The sequence below is a fragment of the Phacochoerus africanus genome, chromosome 7, assembly GCF_016906955.1.
Source record: "Phacochoerus africanus isolate WHEZ1 chromosome 7, ROS_Pafr_v1, whole genome shotgun sequence".
Lineage (NCBI taxonomy): Eukaryota > Metazoa > Chordata > Mammalia > Artiodactyla > Suidae > Phacochoerus > Phacochoerus africanus.
The window spans coordinates 107,998,505-108,021,214 of NC_062550.1; the positions used below are offsets into that span (position 1 = coordinate 107,998,505).

The 22,710-nt window shown below is 38.9% G+C and overlaps 1 protein-coding gene across 5 annotated transcripts in view; it reads right to left on the reverse strand.

The window, feature by feature from the left end:
• Positions 1-22,710, reverse strand: part of ZDHHC17 (zinc finger DHHC-type palmitoyltransferase 17) — a 147,795-nt gene that overhangs the window by 54,673 nt on the left and 70,412 nt on the right. For 2 of the 5 annotated variants that reach the window (XM_047788379.1, XM_047788380.1), the window contains exons 11-17: positions 18,088-18,212; positions 17,001-17,063; positions 14,016-14,109; positions 12,479-12,562; positions 10,671-10,828; positions 9,668-9,762; positions 3,776-6,658 (exon numbers count right to left, since the gene is read on the reverse strand). In XM_047788379.1, the coding sequence (XP_047644335.1) occupies positions 6,520-6,658; positions 9,668-9,762; positions 10,671-10,828; positions 12,479-12,562; positions 14,016-14,109; positions 17,001-17,063; positions 18,088-18,212 (758 nt within the window). In that variant the 3' untranslated portion in view covers positions 3,776-6,519. Of the gene's footprint in view, positions 1-3,775; positions 6,659-9,667; positions 9,763-10,670; positions 10,829-12,478; positions 12,563-14,015; positions 14,110-17,000; positions 17,064-18,087; positions 18,213-22,710 lie in introns of those variants that run through there. The other 3 variants (XM_047788381.1, XM_047788382.1, XM_047788383.1) reach the window with 3 other exon arrangements.

Genomic DNA, 22,710 nt, shown 5'->3' on the forward strand with positions numbered 1-22,710 from the left:
ATGTCTCCCAAGTTGTATCAGAGATGCGAATAGATACCTGAGAGGAAAATACATGAAACTGCCAGGTACCTGGTAATTTAAGATTTTCACTTGCTAGGAGGACACTCCCCCCCAATTCAGAATTAAATTTAATCTTAAATTGGGAGCCCTGGCAAAACAGCTACTCCAAAACTAAGAAATTAGCTTCCAGGGCCTCTAGGAGTGACAACGGAATTTGGCTGTAGGCAGACTGTTCTGGGAGGAACCACTTTCATCTTTCAGATGTACGTCAACAAGTTTGGTAACCCCGAAGTTACCCCAATGTCATGTTAAACGGCTGCATGGTAAATAAATATTTTCGTTTTTAAAATGATCTGCTTGGAACACCTTCACCCCCTTGCGGTGATGCGGCACTGCGGGAGGACGGGTGGCAGCTCTAGTTCTACAAAGTCTTCCCAACGAATTAAGTTGAGGGAGTGTTACAGCCGTCTGTGTCTATATTCCTGTCAATTCGCAGCACACACCAACACACTGCAGGCTCTGACACCTTGTGGGTGAGAAGTCTGTTTTAAGCTGAAGAAAAGCCATGTGCTGAACTAGTGGTCCGTGGAACCACCACCATCTCAAGGAGCACTGGGGATGCTGGCCGGGACCACTGGTTCTCAAAGTTTTTCATCTCCGGACCTCTTTACACTCCTCAATCACTGAGGAATGTCAGTTGCCTCTATCATTATTTTCCATGTTAGAAATTAAAGAAAACTTTAAGAAGTGTATTAATTCAGACTTCCACCCATAGCATAGTTGAAATAACAGGAACCAGATTTGCTCTCTCACTTAAAACAATCAAAATCACACATTACATGAAAAAAAATAAGGTTTTCAGAACAACTGACAACAGGCGACAAAGGACAGCTCTAGGGAACATGAGATTAGTCTCAGGATGAACAAGCTTACTCTTTTGAGTTTGCAGGCCAGGGTGCCAAGAGGGAGAATGCGGAGGGAGCTGGAGAAGGGCTCAGGTTCAGAGAAACAGAGGCAGCTGGAGCCGGAGGGATCGGAGAGACTCTGCCGAGAAACAGCTCCAAAGATGCACAGAGCACGGCCCTGCCTCGCTGTTCACGTCTTCAGCTGTGTGCTGGTTGCACACGCATGCAGGTGACGACCCAAGATTATGGGAAAAACCATCTGAACGAGGTAGAGCGGTGTCTGGTGCTCGCATGGAGCCAGGAGTAGCTCCTGTTCTCACCAGTGAGATCGGGAAATGAGATTCAGCTCTTGCCTCAGTCGTGGTGAACAATTAACCCTAAATGGAACACCGCTCTGGTCCTAACACATCTTGCTTAACCACAAAACCTGAAAGAATCAAAGTTTCCAAATAACTGCCTCCAAGAACAAAACTCCAGAATTTTTATAGGAACACAAAAATATCCAGCACTTAATTCACAGTGTCTGATAGCCAATCAGTAACTACCAAGCACTCAAAGAAGCAGGAAAACAGGATCCATGATGATGAAAAAAAACTTAACAAAACCAACCTAGACCTGATGTACATATGAAAATTAGCAGGTAAGAATATTAGAACAGGATTTCCTGTTGTGACTCAGCGGTAATGAAACTGACTACTATCCATGAGGATGTGGGTTTGATCCCCGGCCTCGCTCAGTGGGTTAAGGATGCAGGGTGGCAGTGAGCTGTGCTGTAGGTCGCAGACCCAGCTTGGATCCCATGTTGCTGGGGCTGGGGCTGGGGCTGGGGCTGGCTGCTATAGCTCCTGATTCGACCCTCAGCCTGGGAACTACCATATGCCACGGGTACAGCCCTAAACACACACACACACACAGAATATCAAAACAATTCATTGTAACTGTATGCTTTATTTTTGTTTTCTTGTGGGTTTTTTGTCTCCTTAGGGCTGTACCCGTGGCATATGGAAGGTCCCAGGCTAGGGGTCAAATCAGAGCCACAGCTGCCAGCCAACACGTCAGCCACAGCAACTCAGGATTCGAGCCGCATCTGCGACTTACACCACAGCTCCTGGCAACGCCTGATCCTTAACCCACTGAGCAAGGCCAGGGAGCGAACCCGCAACCTCATGGTTCCTCGTCAGATTCGTTCCCGATGCGCCACAATAGGGAACTCCTATATGCTTTATTTTTGAAAAGTTAAGCCGAGATAGAGAAGATGTAAAATTGTCCAAATCAAACACTGTGGGTGCAAACTGTAATGTGGCGTGAATGATTCTGAGGACAGACCAGACAGTGCAGAAGAAAACTTTAATTGAACTTAAGGACGTAAAACTATCTAAAGTGAACACTGGGAAAAAGAAAGAGAATTTCAAAAACTGAATTACCAGGGAGCTGGAGGGCAATCGCAAGTGGCCTAATATATGTGTAATTGGAGTTTGCTAAGAGGAGGAAAGAAAAATATTTGAAGAAATAATGACTGAAAATTTTCCAAGTTTGATGAAAACCATTAACCTACAGATACAACAAACAGCAGAGATATTCTGGTTAAGACTGACCTGAGCAAAACGTTCACAGTCTAATTCAAAGGCAAGAGGGTTTCCTGAGAGACACATCTGTTTTCCTTGAGTCTGTGACTTAGCTGACCTAGACCGAGGGACATTTTGAATATTCCACTTGGAATTACAGATTTTTCTTTTCTTCTTCTTATTTGTATTTTTAGGGTTGCACCCACAGCATATGGAGGTTCCCAGGCTAGGGGTCGAATCAGAGCTGTAGCCGCTGGCCTACACCACAGCCACGCCAGATCTACTACCTACACCATGACTCACGGCAACGCTGGATCCTTAACCCACTGAGCAAGGTCAGGGATGGAACCTGCGTCCTCATGGATGCTAGTAAGATTCCTTTCCGCTGAGCCACAACGGGAACTTCAGATTTTTCTATTTCAGAAGTTGCAAAGACATTTAATAGAAAACTCTTATGCTAACAATTTTATGAAACTGAAGGTTTACTTTCTGACCTGAAGCTAAATTAGATTTCTTGTCCTGGTATGTACCACTCATTTCCAATTAACTCTATAAATTCTTAGAACCAGGCATCTGTGTCACGAGTACAATATACCACTCTGGGAAGGATTACGGGTTCCAGACAAGACGACAATAAATAGGAGAAAAGTACCTAACTGGAATAAAAAGTGAGAGTTTACTGTAGAATTTCCTTTATTATTTATACTTGTTCAAAATACTATCACTTGAGTTCTGCACAGCTCTGGTGGCATTACTTTCAATACAGTGAAATAATTAATGATTATTATTTCAAGATCTAATACCACTGGGTTCTCAGTTAAATAATAAACAACATGTGAACCACTGCAATGGGCTCCTCCATATTTTTCACCTTTTAAATTCTCAAATAAAAGCTTCTTTGTCATGCAGAGTTTCTCAGGTAACTGACACCTATGGTTAGTAAGTTTCCTCTTCCAGTCTTTTACTACGGAGTTTTAGACAGACTTAGACTTAAACTGAAGAGATTCATATGATCCCTGAGGATCCTAATTAATTCCATGGAATCAAAAATTCTTAAAGAAAAACATATTCTCTTACTAAAAAAAATAATTACACACACATACACACACATTAGAATTAGAGTTTGGTTTTTGCTGCTTTTTTTTAAAGAATACTTCACCACCTTCTACTTTTGCAGATTTCTAGTCTTGCCATTTGATTCCAGATATAAACATACAGAATAATCTTTTCATATCACAGGTACCACTGCCAGTATTTCATCAATTTCTTGATGTGAACTGAGCAAAATAACAAACAAGCACACACTTAAGAGTCAATATTTATTCTGATTAATATTTTACAAAATTTTGACAGAATTAATTTATGTAAGGAGAGCTAATTTATTAAACACTTTACAGGTTTTTCCTTCCACAGAGTAACATGGTAAGTAGCAAAATAATACTTGGCACAGTTATAAATAAAGAAAATATAAAATAAAATATCCATAGCTTAAGTACAATAATGATGGTATTTTATGCCTATTAATATTTCAAATAAATTCCTGGGAACAACAAAAATAAGGAAAAAAAATTCCAAAGAAGTAATGCATGTTCAGAGCTAAGAAATAAGTTCCTATTTGCTAAAAGTATCCAAATTAGCTGATATGAACTATCCCCCAAAGGGTCACCTTCATATACAACTTAGAATAGGGTTAAACTGGTTCCACACACAGACCTACAAAATAACTAGACAGTACCCTGCTGCATAGTTGGCTCCTGACCACCCGACCGTTTCTCAATTATAGATTTCACTGGTGCTGTGAGATGCTTAGCACTAAAGCATCCACATAGCTAATATTTTCCATGTACTTACACATCAAGAGGTTTGGTGTGGTTTTTTTTTTTTCCCCTATTTAACTAAAAGACATCTCTTTTGCACTGAAAAGAATATTGTACCACAAAGAAGAAACATGGTAACAACACTCTCATCCAAACTCTGAGAAAACCACCACTGTATTTGACTGTTAATAAAAATGTAGTTGATAAAAATTGCAACTGAGTCTTCACGTGAAGTGGCTCAAAGTACAAAAAATTAAAACAAATTCTAGCCTTTTATAAATAACTTTGAATTTAAAAATTATCCAAAAATTCCCCCCAATTAGTAGTCAAAACTAGCAGAGACATTTGTAAAGTTAACCAATTTTGTACATTCTATGACAAAATGGCACAATGCTATTGCCGCCCCACACCCATCTCGTCCCTTTTCAAAAATAAAGTGTGTATGCCAATTTTCTAATATTAAAACACTCACATACACTAAGGGTAATCTTTTTGATGTATGACTGATGGTCAAAGAAACTACTATATAAAAATGGTACTTGGAAATACTGAACACCCACTATATACATTTTCACTGCTCCTCGTACTAAGGCAAGGGGCGGGTATGCCACTAGATTGCTTTAATACCTGTAATCTGCAGTTTACAGAGAATACTAATTTTTCCGAGCATCAGACATGCAGTGAACTTGCAGTATATAATGCCTATTAACAGCAATATTGAACACCACTAGAAGCTCATTAGTTATCTCCCTTTTCTTTTTGGTTGGATAAAATGAAATGAGCAGCTTTAAATACGCTAACACATAGAGACACAGAGAGAAAACTATTTGATAAATTATTTATATACATACACAATCTTTACACTGGGCTAGGATCTGTCACCAATCTGACCGCTTTTTCCCACCCTCCCGCAGCCCCTTCCCTCTCACACGTTTCCCACAGGTTGCTCGAACCACAGTTTGCTACAGCACTTAAGAGGACTAAACCAAGTCACATTCTGTAAACAATATTTATGCAAGTCGTGACGAATAAGAGTTCACCATGAGCGTATGGAAATGCTGCAACAAAAACTGATCAGTGCATCATGTTGAACAATTAGGAAATCTTTCTGAAATGGTTTCAGAAGGCAGTAACAAATTTCAAAACAGTCAATATTGAGAAAATTGAAACAATCTTGGGGGTAAAATTCTTTCTGATAGGTTGTTTTTTAAAAATTAGAATATACCATTGCTTTTCTTCTATTCACATGTGCTATATGTACAGAGATCATGCACCATCTTCAGCTAGACGCCATTATTTTGTCTACAATTTATTTTGCAGTATTTCCACTTATCTCTATTTCTGAGAATTTTGCATTAACTTATCTGTCCTGCGTTTTTTAAAAAATAGCTCAACGCTTAAAAACTGGACTATCTGCACATCAAATTAAATTCTAATTTATGCTTTACTGGATAGTGTGTGCTAGTATACATTCTATGAGGTGTAACATGCACTTAGCAGGGCTTTTAACTGGAACAAAATAACATGACTTACTATACTCATGCAAGTGCTTTATTATCAGACCATAAAACCTTAGAGCAAGGTTGCTACAAATTATTTCACTGAACTAGAAATATATCAGCGTTGCAACAGCTGATAGCAATAAAATGTTAGCACATTTTTTGTGAACATTATTTTTTCTTGTGCCCTTGAAGACACATTACAGTAGATCTCTAATAAAACCACATGATTTTTATCACAGTATTTACATGTACATTCTAAAATGTACATAATACTAGTCTGAATCAATTTATGACAACTCTCTTGGAATTAAATGCAATACTAATAGTAAATTGCATCATAAAGTTTAGTTGTATGCCATAAATTTAGTTTTAGATAGAATCGAACATTTCCGATCTGTATACCACCAGTCTGTCAACAGAATAAGTTCACCATTTTTTCATGAAAAAATGTTATGAGAACAAAACCGAAAAGCTGAGTATGTTGTGAATTCCCACAGTGAGAACCATTAAAATTCTTAAGATCTTTATTCTTCCCAGAAGTGGCAGTGTGTTCTGTCCATGTTGGCTTTCGTTAATAAAAGCGTTGAAAGAAAGACTGTAAAATTCACTGTTAGCCCTACGTACAGCATGCTATTTGTTCAAAGGATGTGGATTCGAGTGTGAGAGAGACACGGACAGACACAATTTTCAGGCACCACTCAGCAATATGCTTCACAGGATAAAGATGCTGCTACACGAGCTGGTACCCAGATCCTGATATTTGGTCATATTCTATTGTATACTGCCTGGTCCAGTCCACAATAACAGGACGAAAGAGGCCACAGCATCGAAATTCAAAGAAGTCTATAATATTCCTTACACATCCATGGCTAAACATCCCCCACCAGAAAAAAAAAAGAAAGAAAAGGAAAAAAACAAGAGAGAAAGTCTATTAGTACAATGACTTAATATACAAGTTTAATACAACTTTGATGTTAAATATTTTTTTTCTAAATGTAAAAACTCAGGTTACTTGCCAGGAAAAAATTTGTTTATAACTCTACAAAATACATATGCATTCATGTTTTTTCACAGCTTTGACAACACTGATGTTTCACACAATTATATTTTAAAGTTATTCAAATTTGCATTTTTTTCATTCCTGTGTCCTATGTAATTTTTGATGAAACCTTTCCTTGATTGGTGGCTCTTTGGCAAAGAGACAAAATATATCCAAAATTGAGACAGTAAAAGACAAACTAATATGTATAGCATAAATCTGACAGTTATCTAAGAGTAACAATTAAAAAAAAAAGAAATATCAAAGAAAGGTCCCAGAATTTTAGGACTTGAAGAATATTTTCGGGGAGTTCCCTGGTGGCCTAACAGTTAATAATCCAGTGTTGTCACTGCTGTGGCATAGGTTTGATCCCTGACCCAGGAACTTCTGCATGCCTCAAGCACAGCCAAAAAAAAAAAAAAGAATATCTTTAGAAAACCAGTAAGTTCTATATCTTATATAATAATTGTACCTACGGAAGAATTCTCAAAACTATCCAACCGACTCTCTTATTTTTACTTTTATTTAAAGGTATGCATGCTTTCAAGAAGCATGAGACAATTAATAGCACCACCAAACCTTGAAGCTAGTAAACAAGTAACTTAAATAAAACCCAAAGTTTAAACATTTCATATAATCAGGAAACAATCATTTCTTAACTTCCAACTGAATGAAAAATAAAAACATGCATATAAATAAAAGAATAGGACAATTTCTTCAATAAATGGTGTTGGGAAAACTGAAAAGCCACATGCAAAAGAAAAACTGGACCACTGGACCACTGTCGCATACCACACACGACAATCAACTCAGAACAGATTAAACTAGAATATAAGAAGTGACACCAGAAAACACAGGTGTCCTTGACATCAGTCCTGGTAACGAATTTTTCAATCTAATACCAAAAGCAACGGCAACAAAAGCAAAAGTAAATGAGACTACATTAAACCAGAAATCTTCCGCACATCAACAAAATGAAAACAGAACGGAAAAAACATTTGTAAACCATGTATCTGATAAGGGGCTAATATCCAAAATACATAAAGAACTCACACAAGAACAAAAAAGCAAATAATCCAATTAAAAGACTGGCCATCTGAACAGACATTTTTCTAAGGAAGCCATACAGAGGCCCACAGACATAGGAGGAGATGCTCAATCAACATCACTAATTTTTAGGAAAATGCAAATCAACACCACAATGAGACGTCATCCCTCACCTGTTAGAATGGCCATTATCAAAAGCAAGAAATGACAAGTATTGGTGAGGATGTGGGGGAAAGGGGACTCTGGTGCACTACTCATAGGAATGTAAACTGGTGCAAGGCAATGTGGAAAACCGTAGGAGATGCCTTAGAAAATCACAAAGAGAACCACCGAATGGCCCAACAATGTGCCTTCTGGGTATTTACCCAAAGAAAATGAAAACACTAACTTGCAAAGCTATCTGCGACCTCCATGTTCACAGCAGCGTTAGTTACAACAGCCAAGATACAGAAACAACCTGAGTCTCCATCGATGGAGAAAAGACTGAAAAACGGGATACACACACAGAGAAACAAAACGCAGCCATTTTACAAAAGGAAATCTAGCCATTTGTGGCCACATGGAGGGACCCTGAGGGTCAGACAAAGAAAAAACCACACAACCTCACCTGCATGGAATCTACACCAACAAACCCACAGGTCACAGGTAGACAGAACAGAGGCTGGGGCGCGGGGGCGGGAGGGGGACAGGAGAAGGGGCTCAAAGGTCAAACCTCTAGTTCTGCAATAAGTCAGTCCTGGGGACGTCACGTACAGCACGTGACCACAGTTCACACTACTGTACATGTGAAAACAGCTAGGAGAGGAGATCTTACAAGTTTTCATGACAAGGAAAACATTTTTTGCAACTAAGTATGGTGACGCGTATCAATTAGATTTTATTGAGGCAACCATTTTACAATGTATACAAATATCAAACCATTATGTCGTATGCCTAAAACTAATACAATGTTAAAGTCAACTATACTTCAATTAAAACAAAGAAAAAGAGGAGTTCCCATCACAGAGAAGTGGAAACGAATCTGACTAATAACCATAAGGTTGCAGCTTCGATCCACAGCCTCGCTCAGTGGGTTAAGGATCCAGCACTGCCATGAGCTGTGGTGTAGGCACAGACTCGGCTTGGACCTGGCATTGCTGTGGCTGTGGTGTAGGCCGGCAGCTGTAGCTCTGATTAGACCCCTAGCCTGGGAACCTCCATGTGCCTCGAGTGTGGCCCTATGAAGGGGAAAAAGAAAAAAATGAAAGAAAAAGAAAACTAGGTGTATGGAGCGTTTTGTGTCATTGAGAGAGCAAATAAAACAAGTAATTTGCACCAAAAAGTCGCTGCTCTAAAGTCTGGGAAACTTCTCTAAATAGTGAATTTCAATAGACTGTAATTTTTAAAATCTTACTTCAGTTTTCTGGAAACATTCATTTTTTTTTAACAAAAATCTGTAAATTGATGGAAAAGCTACAGAACAAACGTTAAATGTTAGTAGGTCAATAAAGTCTGAATTGTATAATCAAGAAAAAGAGGAATATCACAATTTATATATAGTTAATGCAATGAATACTAAAGTTATGGTAAACTAACCATGCTTCATCTGGCAGAGATCCCGGCATTTTTTATGTTTTATAAGCTATTTTTTGATGCATTGCTAAGCAAAAGAAACAGTCCCTGTTTCATATCTTATTAACATGCTTAAAGAAAATGTTTCTCTTTGATGTACTCACTAGATACCTGCTGAGTTCACGTTAGTAAGGAACTTCACGTACCCAGAGAAAACCTTAAATTCGCAGATTGTACGTACTTGAATGGGCTTTCGATGGACGTTGTTGTGACTTTAAAGTGCTTGTACCTCCTGGCATTCATTCTTTCATTTGTAGTTATGCCTAAACACGATATCTAAAGGGGAAAAGAAGGCAAACCATTAACTCTGAATATTTAACGTAAAACAAGTTATTTCTCCAGAGGATCAGGATGGAGAGAAAAATGACAAAGTTGGATTTTGGCTTTCCATCAGGAGATCATCAAGCTGGTTTACATATCATTTGACTTTGTGAAAAGTAGGTGGTTAAACAGGGAAAATATTTTAAAACAGGTTGCTTGGCATTGTGCATGTAAAAAGACAGACATAAAGTACATACTATTTCTCCAACAGACTCTTTAAAAAGCAGTCTTTTTAGGAGTTCCCTTCGTGGCTCAGGGGTTAACGAATCCGACTAGGAACCATGAGGCTACGGGTTTGATCCCTGGCCTCGCTCAGTGGGTTGGGGATCCGGCGTTGCTGTGAGCTGTGGTGTGGGCCGCAGACGCAGCTCGGATCCCGCGTTGCTGTGGCTCTGGCGTAGGCTGGTGGCTACAGCTCCGATTGGACCCCTAGCCTGGGAACCTCCATATGCTGCGAAAGCGGCCCAAGAAATGGCAAAAAGACCAAAAAAAAAAAAAAATCAGTCTTTTTAAAAAATAATCCTGATTTTAAAAAAGGACTTGAATAAAGACATACTTGTAGGTGACAAAATATTACTATTAAAAAACACACAAAATCAATGGCACCATCAATCTAAGCTCACATTTACATTCAACTGGATGTATGTAAATCAGGAAACTGAAATAAAAAGTTTTGTCGAGAGTAGTACTCAAAGTCAAAAGTTCATAGCACAAGGGGGAGGAGAGGTGGAGGGAAAGAGGGAAGAAGAAGAGTAGATGGAAACGTGATTATAAAGAGAATACACTGCTATCTTTTAAGCAAGGAGTGAAATTTTAAGAGTTCTCAGCATACTAAAGAACAAATAATGAACCTCTGCACATACCTGGTACATCTGACACATGAGTAGGACAGCCACCCACATGAAATGAAAAACACTGTTCAGAAACATCCAGAACATCCACGGGGAACATGTGGCAATTTGAGTAATATACGTCCAAAATCCATCCTTGGTGTAACTGGTCTCACAGTGGAGCCCCCAGTCTAAAATCAGAGCAGCAGTAGTCAAATGTATGCAGACTTTGTGGTAAGGACCTCTTGGAAAACATGATACAAGAATTTGATGATGTGCGATGCAAATATTTTTATACTCTTAAATAATTTCATTAAATATCAGTGAAAAAACATATCAAAAACAAAAACAAACATACCAAAAACAAATTGTTGGTACTGTAACAATACACAGTTATTTGATTAGTACTGCATTCATGTACTCCTTACAAAAAGTTTCCTTTATACAAAGATAAGATGATTTACACACATGGGACGTCTTTGGAAGGGAGGCATATAACACAACAAGACCACCTTGGTTTGTGGGGCTGGTTTGAAATCAAAATCTACTCTTTGGGAGCTGCTGCCATAAAGAACTCGTGTCATTGGCAGGACTATGCTCTCTCGCAGGTGTGTTGGGCCAGAGATTAGGTCAAGAGCGCTGAACACATCTTTCTCTCCACTCATCTCCATTTGAGGAGGTAGCCTCCTTTTTCATTAGGGCAATAACAGAGGTTATTATTAATATCTGGAGGAGGAGGAGGACTAGGACACCATCCAAGACTTCTTTTTAAGTCAGTATCTAATATATATTTAAGTACCATCAAGCCCTGAGGGGCAGTAAATAATATTTTCATTTAAACTCTTTCCAAATTGTTCTCAATGCAAAACAAACCCACCATTTCTTCTAAAATAACCCATATGACCGAGTGAATAATAACATATTCTTAACCTTTTAAATATTCTCTAGTAGGCAATAATATACCTGACTCTTCAAAATATTTCAAGTTCTATCCAAACTTAACCTCAACTATATTCCTGGCTGTCTGGTAAGAAAGAGCAACTGGAGTTCCTGTCGTGACAGCCTAAATGAATCTGACTAAGAACCATGAGGTTTCAGGTTTGATCCCTGGCCTTGCTAAGTAGGTTAAGGATCTGGCGTTGTCCTGAGCTGTCGTATAGATCACAGACGCGGCTCAGATCTGGTGTTGCTGTGGCTGTGGTGTAGGCCGGCAGCAACAGCTCCGATTAGACTCCTAGCCTGGGTAGCTCCATGTGCCGCGGGTGTGGCTCTTAAAAAAAAAAAAGAAAGAAACTAACACAATTACAGAAATTATAAACTACTAGAGTAAAGCAAGCATGTGATGTGAAAAATACTTGTGTATTTTATTCAAAGCTTTTCAAAGCCTATTAAAGGACAGTGCGTTAAACATGTTTGATAGTTCTATACCCATTTTTAACTTATGCTTCATTGCAGTAAGGTGACCCAAACCATAATTTTTAGTTAAAAGACATCTGTCACTATCACATTTTTCTTTTTTTTGTCTTTTTGTCTCTTCTAGGGCTGCACCCACGGCATATGCAGGTTCCCAGGCTAGGGGTTTAATTGTAGTTGTTGCTGCTGGCCTATGCCACAGCCACAGCAACGCCAGATCCGAGCCGTGTCTGCGACCTACACCACAGCTCACGGGAACGCCGGACCCCTAACCCACTGGGCGAGGCCAGGGATAGAACCCACAGCCTCAGGGTTCCTAGTCGGATTCATTCCCCACTAAGCCACAATGGCAACTCCATATTTTTCATTAATATGGTAAAGCATGAGTATGCAAACATTTAAGAAAATAAAAAACTAATTGTACTCACAAGAAATACAACCATAAATCATCCAGCAGATCATAAAAAGCAAGAAGAAGAGGTAGCCCATAAAGTATCTATGGTTGCCTGCACCTAAAAAACAACACAGAAGTAATTTTTTTCAGCTAGGGAAAAAACAACTGGAAATACACTTGGGATGGGGAGAAGGTGGCAAAATGTTAGAAAAAGCGAGATACGCCTTGGAAAATAGTCACATGTTATTTTACAAAATGTTCTTCAAGAAAGTAAATGTTTCAATGAAAGTCTTAAAAGAATGCTTATCATTTACACACAAAGATGCAGTGACTGAAACGGTATTCATTCTGAGGTCAAGAGTCTTAATCAAACGAATCATAATTCTGAGCATTAATTCTACCACTTGATTTGAGGTTTAAATCACCTTACTTTACCTTCACTTTGATAAACTTTATAATCCAACTTTTTATTTTCATTTATTTATTTTTTTATAATTTTGCTTTTTAGGGCTGCACTTGGAGCGCATGGAAGTTCCCAGGCTAGGAGCTGAATCCGAGCTGTCATTGCTGGCCTATGCCACAGCCACAACAATGTGGGATCCGAGCCACATCTGTGACCTATACCACAGCTCATGGACGGCACGGCCAGATTCTCGGCCCACTGAGCAAGGCCAGGGATCAAACACACATCCTCATGGATCCTGGCCAAATTCTTCCTCTGCACCACAACGGGAACTCTATAACCCGGCTTCTTAAAGGCTTCTCCCCAACAGAAGCGCGGAGCCTTTGCAATGCCCTGCAGCTCCCTCATAAGTCCCCGGGCCATCTCCCAGACTGCTTAGCTCATCGCCTCGGACTACACCGCTCCTGATCACTGAGGCATGTGGAGTGCTTATATGTCCTTCTTCTCTGCCTCTGTACATAAAACCTTTCCACTGTTTTTATTGCCTTACTTTCTCTGTTTGACTGAAGAACAGTACTATCTGCCTCCTTATTGATTTCACTGTTTCCAATGGAGAAGGCGGGAAAGAACAAGGGCTAGAGAAAATGGACAGAACAATCGTAACAATCTTTTCTTTTCTTTTTTTTTTTGTCTTTTGTCTTTGTTGTTGTTGTTGTTGTTGCTATTTCTTGGGCCACTCCCACGGCATATGGAGGTTCCCAGGCTAGGGGTTGAATCGGAGCTGTAGCCACCGGCCTATGCCAGAGCCACAGCAACGCGGGATCCGAGCCGCGTCTGCAACCTACACCACAGCTCCCGGCAACGCCGGATCGTTAATCCACTGAGCAAGGGCAGGGACGGAACCCGCAACCTCATGGTTCCTAGTCGGATTCGTTAACCACTGCGCCACGACGGGAACTCCACAACAATCTTTTCTAGACACTGATTTTGGCTTTTTCCTCTCTCACAAGTGCGTTTATGTTCCGCCAACCAGAAAATAACTGAGGAAATGAGGGTTGGTTCAAGGTGCAAGAAGGAGCCTTTTCTGTCTACTTTAATATTGTACTTCATGAGTTACCTACAGGAACTTCAATCAACAATACATTTAGAAATTTCTAATAAAACTCACCTACACAGTTACCCACCCACGGGCAATGATGGTCGAACTTCGCTATGCAGCGGTTGCACACACCACAATGTTTGGACCGCACTGGTTTCCGTATCTGTTAACAGGCACATTAAAAGATTATGAAAGACACTATACCTAAGAGAGGAAAGCTGAACATTTATTTTCCTCAAAGTACAGTGATAAAAAAAAACTTGTATTTTGTGAAAAGGATTATACCAAGGTTTCCAAAGGAAAAAACCAAACAAAATCACTTGTTTTAATAAAACAACCACCACAACAAAAATGAAAATGATAAGGCCACTCTAGAATATAAATTCCTAAGATGGGGCAGAACCATCACTTTACAAAAATAATTCAGAATCAAAGGCCAATTTGCTGTTGCAATGAATGGTACTATACTTAACGTACAACCCTTAAATTTCTCAAATATCACTCTTCAGCTTTCTTAATGAAAATTCACTGCAATTAATGGTCAAATACGGGCTGCTCCTTAATGAAATGAAACTGCTCCTCAGTAAAGGGAAGGTCAAGTTAGAAGTGAATAAAAGCAGCTTTTAAAATTCCAACCAATAAGAAAATGTCTAAGTTAAAAAGCCACCCAAAAAAAAAAAAAAAAAAAAAACAAACCACAAGAAACAACCCCCCCCCCAAAACAAAAACCAATTAGCATACCTATCTTTCTTTCAGGGCCTCCTGAGATCTCAGATCTCAGGCAGAATTTCCCTGCTGAACTGCATGACCTTATATAAGAAAGTACAACATGCTGAAGAAGTTTACGTGGTCTCTATTCTATTCGTTGCAAAAAAACATTAAATACATCTTTCGGCTCTTGACAGGCAATAAAGAATTCTTGTCTATGATGCCTTACTGTTTTAAGTGTTGCGAGATGTCTTTCTCTACACTACTCTAAATTGGTCAAGTTCACACAAGGACTTTAGTAGTTTAAAGTGATTTTCAAAGAGATGCTAGTCCCAACGATGGATACATGACAAAAGCAAGCATTATTAACTCTTACCAAAAACAAAATTTATAATTTCATTGGTGTTTCAATAAAAGCAATGCTATCTCCTCAACAGTTTGCATAAGGTTATAAACTGTTCTGCAGTACTAAGAAAAAGGCCTACGTATGCTATGTAGTTCTTCCATGTACCAAAATAATCTGTGGACCCAAGAAAAGGCTAAGTTATTCTTCACCGAGATACGAGACAACATCTATTAGGAGAAGGAAGTAAGATATAGCAAACTCTACCCTTCCTTTCAACCCTCAGCTAAGTTTCCCCTTTGGGCAACACGGGTCAATGAAAACTCACATGGGGCTCCCATCACACATCTTAGTTCACCTGAGGAGCAACTGATTTTTAGGAAATTCTGATGTATATGTGTCTTCTTAGAGACTTCTGTATTTTCAAAGTGAAGAATAACCATATAATGCAAATACCTCTGGCAATTTGAATCATTTTATAATAGGATATGTCCTTTACTTCATAATGCCAAGTCATCCAGAAGTACAGAGCTTACAAAAACATATAGTAAAATGTTTACACTGTGATGACAAAAATAATCTTGTTCTTGCCATCAGGTATTTATTCAATAATGACACTTTACTGAGCAAATCTAAAGAATCTGTCACATGGCAAATACATCGGCCACGTATACTTGACTTCGGGAACAGAATTAATATTTCCACAGAATAGTCGAGCATAAGAATGTTCTAAATGTTAAGAATACCAATTCTGTAAATTGTCCACTATAGAGCAGAGACAAACACCTTTGCAAGCATGCATAAAAATACCAAAGAACCCAGTTAGCACCCTAGAGTTGTTACCACGAGTAAAGCAGTATGGATTTGAACATTCAAAATCGTAAGTGAAACAACTTAAAAGAATCTGGAGATTTAGAGCTCAGTTTCAAAAACTCATTCCAGAATCCTAAATTAAGTCAATTATTTTATTATTCAAATGTTAAGACATTAGGTCAGCTGTAGGGTACAACCTGAAGGTATAAAAGAGCATTTAGTTTAAAGCATGATTTGGGGATATTTTCATTTCCATGTAGAAAAACACGGTTTAACCACTGTGGCAGTCATACATTTTTCACAAGACCTACCTATAAAAATTAAGCAGAAAATCATTAATGTCTATAATAATAAAACAAACCATGTCAAGATTATTATACCTGATTCCATAAACAAATGCCATTTAATTTCGTATATAGCTTGATCTACAACCCGGTTGAAGATGACAACTTTTAATATCAACGATAAAACAGTGCTGAAAGTTGCATAAACACTCTAATATACATGGATACCTGCTCTAATTGAATCAGGTTAGAGGCCATGGTATCTTAAAAGTTATCTAATTACCCAATGTGACCTTTAATATAAGAATAAATTTTCTTTTCTTATTTTACTTTTTGTCTTTTTGCCTTTTCTAGGGCCACTCCTGGGGGCATATGCAGGTTCTCAGGCTCAGGGTCTAATCAGAGCTGTAGCCGCCAGCCTACACCACAGCTCACGGCAACACCGGATCCTTAACCCACTGAGCAAGGCCAGGGATCGAACCCGCAACCTCATGGTTCCTAGTCAGATTCGTTAACCACTGAGCCACGATGGGAACTCGAAGAATGAATTTTCTTAAAATGTAATTAGGGTAACAGTATGTTAGGGAGTCACAGTAACCTACTGAGAGTAAATATTACTTAGTTTATCTGTTGAACAGTATTTTAAGAAAGAAAAGGAGAACGAGCATGGATACAAAGGAATGGCACCACCGAAGCCCAAGCATAGTTAAGGTACCGGTGGGAATAAGCGCCCTGGAAAGGAGACGTCTTTTCCCCTCCTTCCCTCCTATGCTGCGGTCTAAAAGGCACTTGGAGGGGTCAAGAAACGTGCTCAGCGAAAGACACTGTTCTGGTTTCCCACACTCTCTATGCTACGCCACTTCTAGGGGGAGAGGAGCGAGGGAGGAATGAAGAAAAAAATACTACCAAACAGGTACTGCAGAATATACTGAGGTCCAGACTTCCTGTCTCTGCAAGTTCAACTATTGTCTGTAAATTAAAAAAACAAATTTTATTAAAAACTGAACAATATTCACCAACTACTGTGCCACAGCATCAGTATCAATAAACACAATATTTGTTTTTAAGTAACCAATGTATTCAGATGTAAATAATAAAATCCCTTCACTAACTTCTGCTATTGCGTTATAGTTACGAACACAGCAATTTTATTTCTTGGGTGTAAGAAAAAGCAACCCTAAACTTAGTTATAGGAATACACTTCTGAGAATAAAACTAAATTACCTACCCTAAGAACTAGTCTGCGTAGGTTTTGATGATAGAGATGAATGCAAACCTAAGTCCAATAAAGGACTGAATCTTTAGAACTGGAATATAACTAAGAAAACCCGGCAAACCAATTAGTAGTAACGTCTAAAGAACACGGAAACATAAGGGCAGCATTCTCTATATAGCCTAGAAAAGAGGGATTAGATCAGAAGAATCTACTAGTGTTTTAGTCAATTGTGGATAGGAATAATTCATCAGGATTTGTTTTGTTTTCAGAGACTGGATTGAAAAGCTCTTAAAAATAATCTAATTGCCTCTAGTCCAATTCTCTATGTTCATGACATCTTTGGATTACAAATTTGGTTTCCTGAGTACCTAGGCCGTAGGTGAGGGGTGCCCTGGGTCATACATACAAATATTTCAATCATTAGAACAATATATCTGTGCTACCCAGTTTACTGACCTCCTAGTTTATACATTTAACGAACACTTAATGCATGTGAATTTATATGCTGAATGTGTATAGCAATCTTTAAAATTCTGTATTTGCCTCCGAAAACAATCGCAGTCCTTATAAAGGAGAGAAACATGAAACTTCAAAGCTTCATGGAAGGGTAAGGACAGGCATCATAAGAGCACCAAAGGTGAGCATCAACTATACATACCCTCAGTTTGGTTTGAAATTTCCTGCATTCCAAAAGACAGCTTTTACTCTAATAGCGGCTAAAAATACTGGTAATCCAGCAACAAAACACATGTGACTAGTTAGATTGTATCTTGCTACCTTTTTCTTTTGTTCTTCTGTAGCTTTAATAATCCCTGGATCTGATTTCCAAGATTTTCCAAAATTGTAGAAAAGTGCAATACTATTGGCAAGGAATGGAAGATGGATAAATAAAAAGTTGAGATGTGCCTAAAGTTAAGGAATCTAAAGAAGCCATGAAAACTAGTTATTATAAGTAAGCTTACAATGTGTAAAATTCTATCACATACACAAAAAAAACCTACAAAAAATAGAAGATGGCTTATTATATCAAAGAAATTACATACTAGTCTATTACATTAAATAAATACATTTTCCCATTATGCTCATAAGTAAATGTGGAAAATAAAGGAATTTCTTTATAAACTTTAAATCATGTAGGGGAGGCTTATCTGGCACTTTTTAGAAGTCAGCAAATATACTATTATTATTTTCTTTTTTTTCTGCTTTCTTTTAGGGCTGTACCTGTGGCACATGGAAGCTCCCAGGTTAGGGGTCAAATTGGAGTTACAGCTTCTAGCTTATGCCACAGCCACAGCAAAGCCAGATCCGAGCCACAGCTGTGACCTACACCACAACTCATGGCAAGACCTGATCCTTATTAACCCACAGAGCAGGGCCAGGGATGGAACCCGCATCCCCACTGATACTATTTGGGTTCGTTTCCACTAAGCCACAAAGGGAACTCCCCAATATATTATTTTAAAATGATCACTATTTTGACAAAAATGAAGAGATTTATGTTCAAAGTAACTAGCATATTACTTTATTTATATGCATTAAATTCTTTATATATCTACCAAATACTCAGATATCATACCTGTATATTTAAAAGATTTTTTTTTTTTTTTTTAGAGCCGCACCTGTGGCATATGGAAGCTCCCAGGCTAGGGGTCACAACGGAGCTGTAGCTGCCAGCCTACACCACAGCCACAGCGAGGCCAGATCCAAGCCACCTTTGTGATGTACACTGCAGCTCACGGCAATGCTGGATCCTTAACCCACTGAGTGGGGTCAAGAATCGAACCCTCGATCTCACGGATACTACTTGGTTTCATCACCACTGAGCCACAATGGGAACCTCTGAGAATGTTTTTATATCCTTCCCATTGCCTTTTTTGACCACATTCAAGTTGACTTTAATAAACTGACTTAAAGCAGAAAGAGCTTCTATGTTCACGTTTTTCTACCTAATGAAAATGTAAGAGGTGTACTGAGCACTTGTAAATTTAAGTGAAGAACCAAAGACTGTTTTCAGTAACACTGGGAAAAAGAATGCTGCTGGAGCAACACAATTATTCTGAGACACAAAATACATGAAATACTCAAATACCATTTCCAGGATTTTACGTAGGTATAAAAGCTGTCCATAAAATTTCCCATGAGAGCCCTCCCTGTACCAGGGAAGAAAGGGAAGTGCCAGAGCCTGGGGGGCGGGGGGTGGGGGTGGGGTGTGGTCCTGAGAGGGATGCGTGTTCACACAAGGACAGCACTAACCCTCCTCTCCAGCTAGTCCTCCTACACAGCTACCCGCCACATGCCCCAAACTGACTGCCCTTAGCTCAGACCCTCTGTCTTGTCACTTCTTCACCAATGCATCATTTCTTAGTCTAAAAGGCATAAGGATTTCTACTCTAGTCAGGTCTTTGAGTCTTCATTATTTCTATAACCTCCCATGTACATGGGGAAAAAAAAAAGATTTACTAAGACATGAATGCTTTTCTTGTTTTTTTGTTAAAAAGATTTTACATACATACAAGTATCATATGAAAATTGTATAAGATTTTTGGACATTATCATGTAATCCAAAATTAAGTAAAATCCAAAAATAAAGAGTGTGTACACTCTTTACACTTCTAATGAAGCACAGATAAGCAAGAACAGCTTCATGAATGAAATGGTCCTATACTTACTTAGTAAATACGCCAAAACACTAAACAACCACGTAAGATACAGGAGGAAAAAAGGAAGACGAAAGAGTAATTATTTACCACCTGCCATAAGATAAAAGGGATTTCTCGTTCTCTAGCCCCCTATTTATTCCAAAGTTCATCATCTGTATTCCCCAAAATCCATATGTACAGCCAGCAAAGAATAAGCAGAAAGTCAAATTTTCAGCTCTTCCAACAGCGAGAATTCTCCTAAAGATAAAGCCGGATAAATGTATTTGTGCCAAGAATGCTGAAGACTGGCATGAGTGTAGTGTGTTTATGCACTGCTACAGTTTCAAAAAGTACTAACATATAAATATATAGGTCAGGTTCCATAAATTTGCAGGGTGCTATCCAGCAGCTCAGTAAATGATTATAAATTTGAAAGGGACATTCAGGAATTAAGTATCAGATGAACTTAAAAAATTTCTTTGTTCTTTTAAAGATAAAGAGATCAGATATCTTCAAACATCTAAGTTTAAATTTAGCTTTAGCAATAGATCACACTATTTTAAACATTTACCAGAGATAAATTTTTGGTATGTTGTTTTTGTAAAGGTTTAAAACAACACCTTTTCCTGAAATTTTGAAAACACTAAAAAGACAAAAATAATTCTACAACCTAGAGATAACGCCTTTTATTTATGGTATTCTGTACTTTTAATCATAACGGAGTGTACTTACTAGCATTAATAAAATAATACTTATTTATAACTGACTATGTGCAATTTAGGCTGCACAAAAACCCTACAACTCCTGCTGCTACCCAAATGGCAAAACTCAGGTAGAGGTTAATTCAGCAGGCACAATTACAGAATGGATTGACATGGACCTGGTATTAAAACCTAGGGTCTTGGCGTTCCCGTCATGGCTCAGTGGTTAATGAACCTGACCAGTAACCATGAGGTTTCAGGTTCAATCTCTGGTCTCAATCAGCAGGTTAAAGATCCGGCATTGCCATGAGCTGAGGTGTAGGCTGAAGACCCAGCTCGGATCCCATGCTGCTGTGGCTGTGGCGTAGGCCGGGAGGTACAGCTCCAATTTGACCCCTAGCCTAGGAACCTCCACATGCCACGGGTGTGACCCTAAAAGACAAGACAAAAAAAACCCCCCACAAAAACCTAGGGTCTTGCTACCTATGCTATACTGCCTCTTCAAAGTGCTTTGCAGAATATCCTGGGTCATTAAATATGTGAACAATATCTTTGGGTTTAAAAATTTTTTAAGTCTGACATATTTTTATACTGTCAGATTATTTCCAGAAAGATACACCAATTTATAACACACCACTAGCAACACACAGCTGCTGACCACTAATATTTACTTAGCACCTGAGCAAAGGAAAACAGTTGCCATTGAGAGGAAAGAGAAGCATTATTTCATCTTCATTTGTATTTATGCTTTTACGCCTAATCATTCCTCCAATTAGAAATAAAATGCCATCAATGTTTTCATTTAAATATTTATGGAATCTTTTTTCCATTTAACTTTTTTTTTTTGTCTTTTTAGGGCCACAACTGTGGCGTATGGAAGTTCCTAGGACAGAGGTTGAATCACTGCTGCAGCTACCAGCCTATGCCACAGCCACAGCAACAAGGGATCTGACCTGCATCTGCAACCTACACCAGCTCACTGAAATGCAAGATCCTTAATCCACTGAACCGCAATGGGAACTCCTACTTGGAAGTTATTTTGATGCCTGCTGTGAACTGCAGCTCTAACTTACCATAAAACCCCCCCAAAATGAACCAAAAACAATAAATCAAACCAATCAACTGCCCCCTAAAATTCTAGCATCAACTTCAGAAAGAGGTCAAGCCACACTATACCATAAAGTTCAAACTGGAGGTCAAGGAGAGAAGATTCTGGTGATACTGCCTGGTGCAGTTCTTAATCCCACCTCCACCTGTATTAGTAGTGTGGGAAGTGAAGATGAGAAGACAAAGTCAGAACTCTTATCAATCCCACTCTGGCCTTCTGCTACAGACTGAGTCACATCCCCCCTCGTACCAAATGCCAATGTTGAAGCCCTAACTTATAACAGGACATCCCCCACCCAGAGGAGGGATCCTTCGGAGATAATTAGGTTAAATGGGTCGTAAGGGTAGGCCCCTAATCCAACAGGGCTGCGGCTGCACAGCAAGAGGAGAGGAAGGAGCTCTTTTTGGTTCTCTCCCTGCCATGTGAGGATACAGGGAGAAGTTAAGTCTAAGCCAGGAAGAGAGCCTTCACTGGAACACAACCATGCTGGGGCATCCTGATCCAGAACTATGAGAAAACGAATTTCTGCTGTTTAAGCCACCTACCTCAGGGTAATCTATAATAGCAAAGGTCTAAATATCAAAAAGAAGTCATTTTTCTCTAAATTAATCTATAGCTTAAACAGAATTTCGATCAAAATTGCATAAGGCTTTTCACAGAACTTAAGTTGATTCTAAAAAATTTAAATAGAAGTGCAAAGGGCCAAAAAGAGCTAAGAAATTCCCAGTAACAAAAAGTTGGGAAACGTGGCCTACCAGATCTCATGGGTTAAGAATACGTAAAATAAGACACATGCACCCGCATGTTCACTGCAGCACTATTCACAATAGCCAAGACATGGAAATAACCCAAATGTCCATCGACAGATGATTGGATTAGGAAGATGTGGTATATATACACAATTGAATACTACTCAGCCGTAAAAAAGAACAAGATAATGCCCTTTGCAGCA